Here is a 17,679-nt window from a genome sequence, read left to right on the forward strand (position 1 = left end):
CGGTTGCCAAATAAGGTATTACAGTGTAATTGAATTTCTATAGTATAAAAAAAAAATATATATATATATTGATTAAAATGTTATTTCCTAAATCAATCTTTTCATTATGTGAAACCAAAGAATATTGTCTTTTCATTCTAATAATAAATTAATTAATCTTAATAAGCTTAATAAGTAATATTTTACCTTAAACAGTACAACAGTGATTCATCTTCGTAAAGATTCTTCATATTTAGAAGTTCAATCAATAAATTAATTAAAATATATTAAAAAAAAAAAAAAAATTAATTATATAATACTGAACACGAAATTCGAAACATGAATTATTATTTATTTTTTTATTTTTTTTTTTAAAAAAAAATAATGACGGAGAAAGGAAACTAATGTCAATTGTTAAAAAATTACAGTTGAACATTATTTCCAATTAAAACTCGACTATATGATAAACATTACGATAGCCATGTCCAAAAAAGTTATGATAATGGAAAATCATATAATTTTTAGCAAACCTCCTGAAAATCAAACAATTTTTTGTACAAAAGACCGATTGATTGAGTTACAAATTGCCTCTTTTGTTAAGAAAACTTGATTCAAACCTGTATATAGGAAAATCAGAAACTGAACTCCGTTCGGCCGTCCCGTTTTGTAAATAGACAATCAAAATATTTCTTAATTAGTTAATTTCTGGCAAATTTTGCCAGCATTACTTACCATTTTAAGGATGTGCATACACGTAAGAAAAAGTAATCTTGCATCATATGTTTGTTATTTTTATCATATCAAATTATAGTGAGAAACATAAAATTTCACTTTTACTATTTCTATATTAATCTTGAAACAGTACACCCTTATAACTATAAAGTGTCATTATTTTTTTTTCTTTCTATTGCTTGGTTACACTTATCAACTTATCAACTTTGTAATTTCAATACAATCACCCTCCGTCAGCCAATGAACTTGTTACTTTTTTTTTCTTTAATAATTAAAAGTTTAAAAGATTGCAAAGGTAATAATAAATTCATTTCTTTAATTATAGAACGATGTTCATCTGTTCATGGCGGATCATGTATATTTTACTATTTTACATTAACAAACTTAATAATCAAATTTTTATATTCCAAATGTAATTATTGTGAGTGGTGGGTAACTTTTCGATTATTTATTGTATCTGTAAACTTGTTTATAATATGTTTATTTTTGCATCTATTTCGTCTATTTCATTAATTTCTTTATTTTATTCTTCCAGTATTAGTTTATTTTCTAAACGATTCACCATCAGGGTCAGTTACAACCTCAAAAATCATTGGGTAACTTAATACTTATATAACTTATATACTTATATATCAAGAAATCTTTTTAACCTGCCTAGTTTTTATTATTTTTATTACAAAGATAAAATTACCAAAAAAATGCAATTCAGAATTTTATTTACCTGCTTAGTTTTATTATGAAGATAAAAAAAAATACAATATCTAGATTTTTAAAAAATAAAAATAACTATTTGAATTAATTAAATCATAATCATAGCACTTCAATGGTTCTAGAAGTATATGTGGTCCATTTTTGGAATTTATGAAAAATATTGCAAATATTTTAATCGTCAAATTACTCATTTCAAGTAAAATCACATATTCCATTTTTCTTTACTTTTCATCAAAATATTTTATAAATTATAATTTAAAATTTTACATTGATTAATATTGTATAAATCAGTGAATGCCAGCGATGCGATGATGGTTTAGTGATCAACGAGCATATTTTAACCCGCATTATACACTGTATGTAATACATTCTTCAAATTCCGCAAAACCAATACCAATAGCCCGTTTACTAATTTCAAACAATATCGTTAAGATCATCTTAACGACCCCATTTTGATATTGTAACGATATCGTTAACAATATCAAAATGATATCATTACAATATGGGATCGTTAAGATGATCTTAACGATATTTCAATGGACATTGTTTTTTATATCTTATAATGAATATCAAAACAAGTTCTTTAAGATAATCTTTACGATATCAACAATATCGTTAACAATATCAAAATGATATCATTACAATATCTCTTATTTTAATGACATTGTTTTGATATCTTATAATAAAATATCAAAAACAAGTTCGTTAAGATAATCTTTACGATATCGCGGTTAACAATGTCGCTACTATATCAATATGATTTTATTAAGATATTATTTCAATATCATTGATATTGTATAGTAGCTATATTGTGATTATATTTAAAATGATATTATTTTGATATTGAAATAATATCGTTTAAGATTGTAAAGTACTTTGTTTAACATAACCCCTCCTCTTTTAGAAGGTTTTTTGAAACATATAATTTAGGCCAAATTTAGAAAAAATTTTCCTAATTTAGACTATAATTTTTAGTATTCAATGATACTTTAATTCCGCCCAAAATTAATGATAATTTTGGCCATGTTTTTGTGGTTTTGTCTTTTCCCCCCTCTAGTTATTAGTGTGACCTAATAAACATTTATAATTTTATTGAAATTAGGAAATCTATATAATTATTAGTTAAAATTTATAATATCTATGTTCAAATAATAAAATTATTGTTATTATAATAAAAAAAAAATAGAAGATACAGTATATAAATATTAATATAACTTTCAGTTATATATTACTAAAAATTAAATACAAACACTAATCATAAAATTTATTTATTTATTTTAATTCAAACAAAACATTTTGCAATTTATAAAAGTGGTCTTTTGCAAATAAAATACATTTGCAATTTATAAAAGTGGTCTTTTGCAAATAAAATAGATTTCAATTTATTTCAAATGAAGTAATAAATTAAACTTTACAGAAATTTTTCTACGACTTTACTAAAACACACCACTGGTGCTCAACATCATAGTATGGGATTTTGCAAAAACTGTATTCTAAACCAAAGAAGCTGCTCTAATTAAAATTGCTCAGCACCCTTGAAAATGGTCAGAAAAAGATTAAATTGGTATTATTTTTATTTTTTTTATACTGCAAATTCTGCAAAATAAAAAAATTTGAAAAACTTAGAAAAGTATAAGTAAAGTATAAGCTGCAGCAATAAGTACCACAATGTGTTATATAATCATTACATTAATTGCATCAGCTTAACCAAATTGTTAATAATATAGAATAAAAAATTAGAGTAACAAATAAAAAAAATGTATAAACCATATGACTATGGTATTGTGGAATATAATTTTTGTTTTTTTAATAGTGAAATTAAAATTTTAAAAATTATTAGAATTTATATAGTAAAATAATATTATAAATGTTAAATTCATAACAATTATTATTATATTAAATTATAACAATATAAAATGGATATTAGTTTATCTTAAATAAAACAATAAAATTGAATTTTACAGAAATTTTTTTGATAATAAAATTAAAATTTTAATATTATTTATATAATACTAGGAAATGAAACCTGTTGGAGCGTTCGAAGTATTCAGTATAATTAATAATTGTACATTTAATACTAAAAAAAATTGTCAGCGTGCTGTGCATGTCCAAATTCTTGTGTAATATTTGTCTAAGATATCTCACTAAATACTTTCGTTCTAAGTCACAATATAATCAGTTTTCACCCTTAACATAATTTTTTCAATATTATTTCTTCTATAAAAGTTTAGCCCTTTCTGCTTAAAGTTTTCTTATTTATTTATTAAAATTTTATTGATATCACGAGATCTGTAACATATGGCTAAATTTGTATATATATAACACAAAATTTCATTCATCAATCAGGCTATAGTACAGAACAATATTGCATTTGAAATGCATAGAAGTAGTATGTCCTCATACTTCAGACAAAAATATAATAAATATTAAAACTTTTGATATAAATTTATTAAATACAATAGCAAATATTACAAAATAAAATAAATTTAATTTACTTTATATAAAACAATAAATTGATTTTTACTAAAATTTTTAAAAATTATTAGAAATTTATTTAGTAAAATAATATTATTATCTCTTAAATGATAAGTAATTGCAGGTAAATTTACCCGTAATTTACTAAAAATTTAACTCTCATCTAATTTTATGAAAAATTAAGTTAATTTAATAAAAATTTTTTTTTATAATAGCTTAAATTATAAATTATGTAGCAAAAATTATTATTTGTTAATTATATATTAGAAAATCAAAAATTATTCATTAATTAAAAGTTGTATTTTTAAAATAACCATAAAATTTAAAAAAGTTTGTACTTTCATTTTGATAATTTCACTAATAATTAGTCATAGTGAACTTTTATAAGGAAATAATATTTTAATATAAAGGCAAAATGAACTAATGATTACGAATTTTTGAAAATGATCGAGGAAAATAATGCCATTTAAAACAATAAAGAATTTGTTCAGCTGGTCTAAATAAAAACTTACTGCGCTAACAACAATAAACAAAGAAACAGAAACTGCACGTAAATTAGAATTAGAAGAAGGAGAACTTGAACAACTTCCTAAAACTTTCCCAAATAACAATTAGAATAACAATAAGACGTATACACAACAGGCAAAGACTAACCATACACAACCAAATGCAAATGTATATAATAATAATAACAACGTGAAGAGTAACAATACATTCAATTTAATGTTTATGGGACACACAGGTGCTTGCCGAAACCCCAGGGGTTTAGGCAAGATGGCATTTCGCCAAAAAGCGAAATTCTGCCGAAACTATATTAAAGTTATATTAAAAAACTGGCGAAACTTTGGAGAAAGGCGAAACTGCCGAAACTTATTATAAATGCCGAAACTGCCGAAACTCTGCCGAAACTATAATAAATCTATAGTAAAATTTTGACGAAACTAATCGTAGGATTTTGAAGAGGTTTAGACAAGCAACCTTAGACACAACATTAATGGGCTGAGCTCAGATTATTCCAAACTTAACTTACTAACGAAATATTGCTCAAATAAGAGAGCCGATATAATAGGTACATGTGAAACAAACAGAAATAGAAAATACAGTGAATATTGAAACAAATAAAGCTTAGTATACACCTCTTTTTGAACTAATAAAGACAACAAGATAAAAGGATCTGGAGTATATATAATGATTAATAAGAAGTGGAAAAAACACATTGGAAAATTAGAAGACTAGGTGCATACTATATAGAAGCTTGGTTGTTCTTTAAGAATTGCACGCTCATAATAGGTGTAATATATTTACCACTTTAGACGCGAAAAACAAAATGAGCTCACAAACTACATTAAAAAAAAATTCACTAATCACAGCAAGAAAAACAGATATTATGTTTTAATAGGAGATCTTAATTTATATATGAATAAAACATTAGATTATAGTGACCTATCCAAACTCGGAAAAAGATTTTTAAATATTATTACATGACTAGACAATGCCTTTTTTACGGATATATATAGAAAACTAAATCCTAAAAAGAGATGTTTCACATGGAAGAAAATAAGACTGTATAGATAGTGGTCCAGGATATACATACTGCCCAAATTATTTTAGGATGTCATAATTATAATTTGGGATGCCGTAATTCATTCAGTTTATATATAATTTACTATGTAAAGTGCCAAAATAATTTGGGATGCCATAATTGAATTTGGGATTTTACTTATAATTACGGCAGTCCAAAATAATTTGGGTGGCATGTATAGTCCAGGATATGGTGAAGGCTTTCGATAGTGTTGGAATGATTCCTTTGCAAAAAGCCTTAAAGAGAATAAGATTGCCACTATCTATTACTAACTTTATTATAAATATCTTTAAGAACTAGAAAATCAAGATCATCACAGTGTACGGCTTAACTGATATATTCATCACATACGATGGTATAAATCAAGGGAAGTGATTTCATCTTTAGTATGGAGAATTTTTTATGATCCCCTGCTTCATAGAATACAGAAAGATGAAATTTTAGGTTACTGTATAAAAATGAAATGGCCAAATAATGTAGCTAATAACAACAAACAGAAAATAATGATATGAATTGCTACATTAGTCTATGCAGACGGCACTCAATGGTAAATATACATATTATTTAATCAAATGGTATTTATTATATTATATATAATATAATATAATGAATGAAATTAACCAATTACAATTTTGATATTTATATATATTATTCATTATTACATCAGAATCATTGAAATATTTATATTTTTCAGATTAAATAATTAATTGATATTGTAATGAATTTCTCCCATTGCTATCTGTACCTTGAAGCATGATTATTCAGAGGAGTCTTATATATTTATTATACATACTATATACATACACTCAATTAATAATTTAAATTATTAAATGTGTCAAATTTTATTATGCATAAAAAAAATTTTCCAATTAATTTACATTATTTAAAAATATCTTCGTTATTTTAATTACTTGTGTAATTATATTATTACTCTACTCTAGGATTACATAATTTAGGCTAATTTTTCTCGATGAGTATATATAAGACCCCGCTTACTTATAAGATAGGTCACTCCCAGGTCTAAGGTAAAAATTATATATAAAATTCTTTGCAGATCCTACTATAAAAGGAAATTTTATGTTACATTGTTATGATTTTTTTCCTTTTTAGCTAATTAACCAATAGAATTTAAGAAAAAAGTAAGGTAAAAACTATTAGTAAAGAACTAATTTTTTACGGTGACCTTTATTATAAGTAAGCGGGGTTCTGTGCACATATTATTTAATCAAACAGTATTTATTATATTATATATAAGATATATAATAATACAATTAAAAATATATATATAAAAGGAGATAAAATTCCTTTTCAGAAAAATCAGAAAAATCATCGTAATAAAACAACAATTTTACATAATCAAGAAATTTGAATTTTTTTAAAATGTCTCAACTTTTGCCAGAATATAAATCATCCAATTCAGAAAATGAGGTCAATTCAGAAAGTGAAAGTAGTTCATTTTCTGAATTAGATTAAAGGTTTAGTTTCAGGGTCTCTCAGAAAAGAACTAAACATAAATATTCGTACTACAAACTATAATGGCAGGTTTGTCAGATGTACAAATTACGATAATCACTGGTCAAAATCAATTCTATCGGGTACATATCGGGTACCTATATATCGGTAGCTAATCGGATAAATATCGGGTATTTTTACATATCGGGTACCCGATAGCTAAGCTATTAGTCACTGATATTGTATATCGGGCATTGATCTATCTTACACATATCAGGTACCCGATATGTAAATTTTAATACGTAAGATTTTTATTTTGTACAACATACTGTATTATATATAATCCATTTCAACTAAAATTTTTTATTTAAATTCATTTTTTAGATAATTTTTATAAATAATTTTCTAAGAAATTTTAAAAGTCCATTTGAATAATATTTAATAGGGATTTTATTTAAGAAACTTTTAGATAGATTTTTTTGAGAAATTTTTTAAGAGTCCGTTTGGAAAAATTATTTTTTTAACTAAGAGGATCATTTAGAGCATTTTTGATAGAGAATTTTCTAAAGATTTGTTTGGAGAGATTATTTTTGAGAATTTTTTAACTAAAGGGACCGTTTGGAACATTTTTTGATAGAGAATTTTCTAAGAATTCGTTTGGGAAATGGTTTTTTGAGAATTTTTTAACTAAAAGGATCATTTGGGCATTTTTTGATTAAGAATTTTCTAAGAGTTCGTTTAGGGAAATTATTTTTTGAATTTTTTAATTAAGGGGATCGTTTAGGGCATTTTTTGATTGAGAATTTTCTAAGAGTTCGTTTAGAGAGATTATTTTTGAGAATTTTTTAACCAAAGGGACTGTTGGAACATTTTTTAATAGAGAATTTTTTTGATAGAGAATTTTCTAAGAGTTTGTTTGGAAAAATTATTTTTTGAGAATTTTTTAACTGAAGGTATCATTTGATAGAGAAATTTCTAAGAGTTCGTTTAGGAAAATTATTTTTTATATTTTTTAATTAAGGGGATCGCTTAGGACATTTTTGATAGAGAATTTTCTAATGATTCGTTTGGAGAGATTGTTTTTGAGAATTTTTTAATTAAAGGGAACGTTTGGAACATTTTTGATAGAGAATTTTCTAAGAATTTGTTTGGGAAATAGGTTTTCAAGAATTTTTTAACTAAAAGGATCATTTAATGCATTTTTTGATTGAGAATTTTCTAAGAGTTTGTTCAGGGAAATTATTTTTTGAATTTTTTAATTAAGGGGATCGTTTAGGGCATTTTTTGATTGAGAATTTTCTAAGAGTTCGTTTAGGGAAATTATTTTTTGAATTTTTTAATTAAGGGGATCGTTTAGGGCATTTTTTGATTGAGAATTTTCTGAGTTCGTTTAGGGAAATTATTTTTTGAATTTTTTAATTAAGGGGATCGTTTAGGGCATTTTTTGATTGAGAATTTTCTAAGAGTTCATTTAGGGAGATTATTTTTGAGAATTTTTTAACCAAAGGGACCATTGGAACATTTTTTAATAGAGAATTTTTTTGATAGAGAATTTTCTAAGAGTTTGTTTGGAAAAATTATTTTTTGAGAATTTTTTAACTGAAGGTATCATTCCAAGAGATCGTTTGGAACATTTTTTGATAGAGAATTTTCTAAGAGTTTGTTTGGGAAATGGTTTTTTGAGAATTTTTTAACTTAAAGGATTATTTAGAGCATTTTTGATTGAGAATTTTCTAAGAGTTCATTTAGGGAAATTATTTTTTGTATTTTTTAATTAAGGGGATCGCTTAGGGCATTTTTGATAGAGAATTTTCTAATGATTCGTTTGGAGAGATTGTTTTTGAGAATTTTTTAACTAAAGGGAACATTTGGAACATTTTTGATAAAGAATTTTCTAAGAGTTCGTTTGGAAAATGGTTTTTCGAGAATTTTTTAATTAAAAGAATCATTTAGGGCATTTTTTGATAGAGAATTTTCTAAGAGTGTATTTAGGGAAATTATTTTTTGAATTTTTTAATTAAGGGAATCGTTTAGGGCATTTTTTGATAGAGAATTTTCTAATGATTCGTTTGGAGAGATTATTTTTGAGAATTTTTTAACCAAAGGAACTGTTGGAACATTTTTTGATAGAGAATTTTTTTGATAGAGAATTTTCTAAAAGTTTGTTCTGAAAAATTATTTTTTGAGAATTTTTTAACTGAAGGTATCATTTGATAGAGAAATTTCTAAGAGTTCGTTTAGGAAAATTATTTTTTGTATTTTTTAATTAAGGGAATCACTTAGGGCATTTTTGATAGAGAATTTTCTAATGATTCGTTTAGAGAGATTGTTTTTGAGAATTTTTTAATTAAAGGGAATATTTGGAACATTTTTGATAGAGAATTTTCTAAGAATTTGTTTGGGAAATGGTTTTTCGAGAATTTTTTAACTAAAAGAATCATTTAGGGCATTTTTTGATTGAGAATTTTCTAAGAGTTCATTTAGGGAAATTATTTTTTGAATTTTTTAATTAAAGAGATCGTTTAGGGCATTTTTTGATAGAGAATTTTCTAAGGATTCGTTTGGAGAGATTATTTTTGAGAATTTTTTAACTAAAGGGAACATTTGGAACATTTTTGATAGAGAATTTTTTAAGAGTTCGTTTGGGAAATAGTTTTTCAAGAATTTTTTAATTAAAAGGATCATTTAGGGCATTTTTTGATAGAGAATTTTCTAAGGATTCATTTGGGGAGATTATTTTGAGAATTTTTTAACCAAGGGATCGTTTGAAACATTTTTGATAGAGAATTTTCTAAGAGTTCGTTTGGGTAGATTATTTTTAAGAATTTTTTAACCAAAGGGATCGTTTGGGACATTTTTTGACAGAAAATTTTTAGGAGTTCATTTGGGGAAATTATTTTTTGGGATTTTTTTAACTAAAGGGATCATTTAGGACATTTTATTTTTAATAAAGAAATTCTAAGAATTCATTTGGAAGATTTTTTGAGATTTTTTTAATAAATCTTCTAAGGGTTCATTTGAAGAAATTTTTTAAAAAAGTTTTTTAACTAGAGGGGTCATTACAAATATTTTTTTGATGAGAAATTTTCTAAGAGTTCATTTGGAAAGATTTTTTTTGATAATTTTTTAATCGAAGGGGTCATTTGGATTGAGAAATTTTTGTTTTACGACGTAATTTTACCAAATTTAATTATAAATGTATTTAGGCTATAAAATAACATGTGGTAAGTTACGTTACGTAATATTGTTATCATGTGATCACATGATTTAAATATTTACATTTCGCATTTTTGTTTATCTTATTAAAACCTTTTCTTCGTTCTCAATTTTTTTTTACTTAAAAACACAATTTTTTATCTATTTAATTAGTGCTCTGAATGATCCGAGTTAACCCAGGTTAATTTGACCTGATTCGACTTTTAAATCGGGTCGATACTTGTAATTTTGAGTGACTCGTGACCCGCATGACCCAACCCGATGGGTCGGGTCATATATTTCCTTGACCCGGGTTTTAACCCGAATCAACCTGAATAATCATTAATTGATTTTGATTATCCAAATCTTTTTTTTCGCACCTTACTTTATCAAGTTAAAACTACTAGACCATTTTTATTCATACTCTACTATAATGTCTGTTGACTTGACTGAACCAACAACTCCACCAGCTCAACGCCTTGGAAAAAAAAAGGCTTTACGTAGTGAGCTTTTTACTAAAGATCTCTTTGAAGAAAGAAGTCTTCCACAAGACCATGAAAAGGCCAAAACTCATCGTGAAGTCCAGTGTCTTAATTGTCTGTAAGTAAAAAAATTTATCATGATATATTGAAATATATGCCAAATATTGACTAGATATTTCTTTTAAAATTTTAGAAACAATAAAGTCTGGTATCGTAAAATTGGTGATGCTAATACAACTAATCTTTGGCGCCATGTAGAGGTTCATCATCCAGAAAAAGATCCAAGGCCTAACAAAAAAGCAAAAAAATTAATAGCAGAAGGTCAAAATACATTGGATGAATTTGTGGGTCAGACAGAGGTTCCATCTAAAGTTAGTGTAATGAATAATTTATAATTTTGTATAAATTGTAAAATTAAAAAAGCTTTATTGATTATATAACTATATTTTTATTTTATTTTAAGTTTACACAGACAGACTTTCGTAAATTTCTTTCTAAATGGATAATAGCTGATGATCAGCCATTTACAACAGTAGAAAATATACATTTTCGAAATGTGGTAAAGGTGTTAAATTCAGATGCACTAGTTCCTAAAGCAGATACAATCAAAAATGATATAAATGAAAGTTTTGATGAAGAGCGAAAAAAAAGAAAAATTTTACTTCAGGTAAATATTTAAATTTATGTAAAAGTAATTCTACAATCTTGTTATTAATTATATTTTATATAATAGAAAATCCCAGGTAGAATTTCATTTGCTTTAGATGCATGGACGTCAATAAATGGGTATGGATTTTTAGCTATCACAGCACATTGGATTACAAAAAATTGGAAACTTTGTGATAGTTTGCTTGACTTTATAAAGCTTTCTGGTCCTCACTCTGGTGAAAACATCTGTAATGCTTTTGTAAAAAGTTGTGATGATTTTGGGATTTTAGAAAAGGTAAATTTCTCTATATTTTATTTAAACTTTGAAAATACATGCTAATGACAAAAATTAATTATTTTAATAGATTTTCGCCATTACAAGTAATAATGCTACAAACAATGATACCTTTATGAAATATTTAGAAAATACTTGTCAAAAAAAAAATATTTCTTTTGATGCCATTAATAATCATTGTCATTGTATTGCTCATATCATGAATTTAGCTGTACAAGAAATTTTAAAACAAATTAAAGCAGGTGAAGCTGAACCTGAAGATGCTATATTAGAAATGCCTATAAATACTGGAGAAGTAATCCCAAAGGTAACTATTTTATAATGCATTATTAAACTTCAATTGCTATTATTAAGGTGTATTAATTAATTATTATTGTTTAATTAGCTTAGAAAGCTTATAGTCAAGATACGTGCATCGCCACAACGCCAAGAAAAATTCGCATGCCATGCTGAAGCAGCTGGGCTTAAGGAACTCCAACTTATTTTAGATGTGAAAACAAGATGGAATTCCACACATAATTTGCTTGAACGTGCACTAAAAATGCGTGAGGTTAAAATACATGTTATTATATAGTGCATTATTATTTGTTATATTTTAATCTTGGATATTTATTGTATACTATTATTATTCACAGGCATTAGATGCAATAGCAAGGTCAGACAAAGAACTTCAAAATTTTGAACTTTCTGATGATGAATGGAACAGAATTGATGAGGTTGTGTCAGTTTTAATGGTAGGCAAATTATTCCTAGCATTTTAATTTTAAGTAAGGTTTAATTTATTAAAATTTTCATTTTTTTATATTATATTGTAATAATTACATGCAGATATTTATACATACTACCAATGTAATGTCATCTGCAAAATATCCAATGCTTTCTTCAGTTGTGCCACTATACAATTATCTAATTGATGAACTTGAAGATTATTGTGAAAGTCATGATAGTTCTAGTGATATAGTAATTGCTACTAAAGCAGGTATAGAAAAATTAGAAAGATACTATGCAAAGACAGATGACACAAATATGTATACAGTTGCTACTGGTAAGTTAAGTATTAACTGAAAATTAATTTTATTTGTCATTAAATCAATGGTAATATGATATCAAATAATTTAATTTTATAGTACTTGATCCACGACTAAAGTTAAGTTATTACGAGGATCACAAATGGAAACAAAATTTTATTAATTTTGCCAAGGAAACGGTTCTGGATATTTATAATACTGAATATGGACCATCTGAACATTTAGAAGGTGGTAATGTTAATGTTGATAATAATGGTTTTTTAAATCATATTTTTGGAAAACAGCAGAAAATTCAGCAAAGTGAAGTGGATTTGTATTTAAAAGCCCCCGAGCTGAGCCACAACCGGATATTCTGCTGTGGTGGAAGGTATGTAATTACAATCATTATTAAACTATACAATTTAAATTTATTAACATTTCAATTAACATATATAATTTTGCTAGGCAAATGAGACAGTGTATCCACACTTAGCCAAAATGGCTAGAGATTATATTGCCATTACAGGTAAAAAGTTTATTATGTATAATGTTATGATTATTAAGTATTAACTAATAAATTTTTTTAATAATCAATAAAGCAACAAGTGTTTCAGTAGAGAGAGTGTTTTCAGGGGGAGCTGATTTATTGGCTACCAAGAGATGTAGTCTTAAAGTCAAAACAATTAGAGCATGCATGTGCTTGAAATTATGGCAGAAATAAAGTATTATTGAGTTTCTATTGATACATTTAATAAAATTTTGAATTTTAATTCTGATCTTAATTAAATAGTTAATTATATATAATGTAAATTTAAGTTTAAATGAAGTTTATATTGAATGTAATTGAATAATAACTTTAAATTCGTATTGCAACGATAGATAAAAGTTGTGCAGGGAATTGCGCTAGGATTTGGTTGAGAAAAATCACTTTGGACGAGTAGAGATGTCCAATTTTTTGGATACATTTTCTTCAAGAGTGTAGTTTCTAGAATTTGGTTTATTAATGTTTTTAATTTTATTTTGTTTTCTTATTTTGTTTCTATTATTGTTTTCTTTTTCTTTTTAGATTAGACAAAATTTTTATGAGACGCAAGATTTATAACACCAGTATCGTTAGAAAATTTAAAACATAAGAAAATAGCAAAATTAAAAAAATTTATAGAATTTTTTAGATTAGTAGCGTCTTTACACAATAGATGAATTTTTTTAACCAACAATTTGAGGTTATTTTTTAGATCTGTCTTAGTAATTTTTTTAGAATAGATCAGTTAGTTATAGAGGATAATATAATTTATTTATATTTCTTCTTTTTCTGAGAAAAACCTGATCATAATTAATAAACGCGTTACTAATAATAATAATAAAAAAAAAAAAGTTGTGCAACCTATATGATGATCATTATCATTGTCTTGTAGATCAATTTTTCTTATTATTGATTAACCAAAAATTCGAGTTTGAACCCGGGTTATACGGGTTAAACTATACTCGGGTCAAGTCGATATTGGGTTATAAAATTGTGTGACCTGAACATATACGAGTCCCTCCTTTTTCACTTCAGATCGGGTCGAATATATTCTCAAAACCCGACCCGACTTGACCCGGTAGGAGCACTATATTTAATATATCCAGAAATACATATTTTTATATTTTTTTTTTATTTGTTATATCTAGAAATGCATAAAAAGGTATATATTACTAATATTTCTTTTCTTTATTAATGTTTTTCTACCATTTTTTTTTCGTTTCTTTCTTTTCTTTTACTAATACTCCTACTAATATATTTTTTATTATTTTTTTCTACTATATTAACATTTTTACTATTTAAAATTTTCTATTAATATTATATTACTACTGATATACGTTCTCTTTCTACTAACATTTTTTATTCTACTAACTTTTTCTTTCTGCTAATGTTTCTACTAATATTTTCTATATTTATATATCTATACTAATATTTTTTAATAACATTCTCTTTTCTCTTACTAATATATTTATCATTAATGCTTCTTTTAAATAATCAAACAGGTATAAGCAAACAAGTGATTTTATTTTTATGCTACTTTTAGTAGAAATTATATATTATATATATTTATTCAAGTATTCAAGTATAATTAGTATAATTGTTTTTTTTTTAATTAAAAAGTGTAAATAAATTTAAATTGTAATAAAGTTTTGAATTAAAATTAAAAAAATATATAAATTATGATTGCATTTTATAATTTTTTTGCCTGAATTAAATTATAATAAATTTACTAGTATTAATACGAAATCATTATCCTATATCTATCTGTCTGATATCTGTATGATATCTGTATGATATCTATATGATATATATCATAATATATCGGGTACCCAATAAGTCTATGATATGTGACCGATATTTAACTACCCGATATGTGTAAGATGTATATGTTGTGCCTCAGATTGATTCTTGCCTCAGATTAAAACTCACGCTGCGTGAGATCAACACCAGATCACGTGTATTACATATATGGTAATTTTACTATGTAGATCATCACGTGTATATACATAATTCGTCACATCCTATTGGTAGTTTTAATCTGAGGCAAGAATCAATCTGAGGCACAACATATATGTGATATGTACATGATGTGTCACCGTTTTTCTACATTTCTACTACACATATCGGGTACCTGATATGTGTAGCATTGTTAAATATCATACACATATATCACATATATTGTACACATATCAGGTACCCGATAGGTACCCGATAGTATTAATTTTGACCAGTGAATGGCAGGTCTGTCTGATGTACTACAAATTATGATAGCAGATCTATCAGATAAACAAATTACGATAACAGCAGGTCTGACTGATATACTACAAACTACGATGGCAAGTCTGTTTGAAATTATATTGTTAAGGAAAAGAAAGGACAAAGAGTCCACCAAAAGCAAAGAAGAAAAAAAGGTCAAATTAACTCCAGCAGACAACCCGAAAGAAAAAGGTAAAAAGTATATACTATTATATATATTATCATTTTAAAAGTTGAGAACTATCTCATATTATATAAATTTATTATTAATTTTTTTTTATTTATCAGACACAATCGAAATTCTTTTAGAAGATCATTACGAAGTCCAACAGTTCTTAGAAATGATTCCCGCTAATGCTTTGAAAAACGGATTAGTTGTTTTAAAAAGTATAAATGGCAGAAAATTGTAAATAACTTATTTTAGATATAGATAAGCAAAAATTAGCTGCCGTTCTTCTGTTAAAATCTCTTAACATAAAACTGACATTTTCATATCTGAGAAAAATTTTATAGAAATGAAACAGAAGAGATTTGAAGACAATCCCTATATATTTCAGCGATTACTTGCTGATTCAGACAATAGCAACAATAATACAACAATAGGGATCAAACTTTTATATAAAGAAAAGATAACTGGTGAAAATCTTAAGAAAGATATATTAGTCGTTGCATAGTTAATATATCATTTAAAGACAGTCCAAGATCATTTACCTTATAATCCCCCAATGATGCAGCCTAATTATAACAATAAAAAATATATACAAAACCTCTAAGAATACTTTAACAATTATTTAAATAAAGGAATGGAATTTGATGGTTCCAAAATAAATGGAGCTATTCCTTTTGTGAGAAATATTGATGATGATAATAATTTTAATTTAAGAATTAATTCCATTTCTGACAAAATAGATGGTAGCAATATGTCTTCGTTAATAGAAGACATGCTTGTAGTTTTAGATGAAATCAAATCAGAAAATGAGATAACTGAATTAACAAGACAGCGAAATGCAAGAAAATACGCATATTTTTATGAATTATATAAGATGATATTAGAAACAGTCGCTTCAGAGCCAAAAAAATTTGGCGAAATAAATGCATTAAAAGCTAAGAAAAAACTTGAGGGGAGAAGAAAGAAACAGAAGAAAAAACTGAATTAGAAAAGTTTCTAAAAAAAGCTGAAGAAAAACTAACGTAAAAACAATAGAGAAGTTACAAAACTTCAGCCGAAAGAATAAATAGGTTGTGGAATACAAGCAATAAAAGTTTTGCGATTTTTGATTTGATAACCGTTCTCACACCTAATTTATTTGAACGACTACCAAGTAAAGAAAGTGCGAAACAGTAGTTTACAATAATCAAAAAAGGAATCTATTATACCCATCAGGAGTATAAGGATATCCAAAAGCAGCAAAAGGAGGAGAAGAAAATTATTGATGATGACAGTAATAGTAGCAACAGTAATAGCAGCAGCAGTAGTAGTAATAATAATAGTGAAAGTGAAAGGGGATAGGGACTAGGAAGGGGAAGAGGACGAGAAAGGGAAAAAGGATGAGAAATGGGAACAGGAAGAGGAATGGGAATGGGAAGAGAAAAAGGGAATAAAGCTAGTAGTAGTAGTGATAAAGGAAAGGAAAAAGTAGTCTAAGGAAATAAATATCTTTCATTATTATTATAATAAAATATGTATATTTTTTATTTTCCATTTTTTAGTTCTATAAATAATAATATAATATAATATAATAAATAAATCGTCATATTTACTATTCACAAAACACATGTTATAAATTTTATTTACTATTAAAGAGTTTATAAAATAGCCGTAAGTTTGATGTATCTCACAGTATTCTTTTTAATAAATTATAGCAATGTTTTTTATTTATTAAATAGGATTTTAAAATGTAACTAACGGTGTAAACGGTCAAATATCAAGCATGAAAAGATGATAAAATTCAATCACCAAATGTAATTGCCAAATATTAGGAACGAACAAATTAATTATGAATTGGCGTAGATGGATAAATAATTAGCCAAAAAGGATAAACATTTAGGAAAAGTAATGATCTACATGATGTAATATTTATTGAATGATTAACAAAGAACCAATAGAATAATTAGAGTTGATCAATTGCGGCTTAGCAATCTTTAACAATAGGAACAATTAGAAGGGATAATTATAAGCCACAAAAGATGGATTATAAGCAAAACACATAAAGTGGAAAGATAGCGAATTAAAAGAACATATAAAATAATGTCAGAAAGATTAAAGAACATAAAATAATATAAAAAGATAGTATAAAGACGGAATATAAAAGATAACATATTAAAAAAGAACATATATAAAA

At 25.6% G+C, this 17,679-nt stretch overlaps 2 protein-coding genes across 2 annotated transcripts; both read left to right on the forward strand.

Annotated features, from left to right (window-relative positions):
* Nucleotides 1-15,345: 15,345 nt before the first annotated feature.
* On the forward strand, nt 15,346-16,011 carry OCT59_024859 (uncharacterized protein; the record flags this gene model as incomplete). The annotated part of the gene is made up of 3 exons (XM_025325077.2): nt 15,346-15,529; nt 15,626-15,724; nt 15,851-16,011. 3 exons carry the CDS (start codon nt 15,346-15,348, stop codon nt 16,009-16,011), a joined length of 444 nt encoding a protein of 147 aa, XP_025183024.2.
* Nucleotides 16,012-16,140: 129 nt separating this feature from the next.
* OCT59_024860 (uncharacterized protein) lies at nt 16,141-16,494 on the forward strand (the record flags this gene model as incomplete). Its single annotated transcript, XM_066134501.1, has 1 exon — nt 16,141-16,494. One exon carries the CDS (start codon nt 16,141-16,143, stop codon nt 16,492-16,494), a length of 354 nt encoding a protein of 117 aa, XP_065991714.1.
* Between the last annotated feature and the right edge of the window lie 1,185 nt (nt 16,495-17,679).

This window comes from Rhizophagus irregularis, chromosome 5 (genome assembly GCF_026210795.1).
Source record: "Rhizophagus irregularis chromosome 5, complete sequence".
NCBI lineage: Eukaryota > Fungi > Glomeromycota > Glomeromycetes > Glomerales > Glomeraceae > Rhizophagus > Rhizophagus irregularis.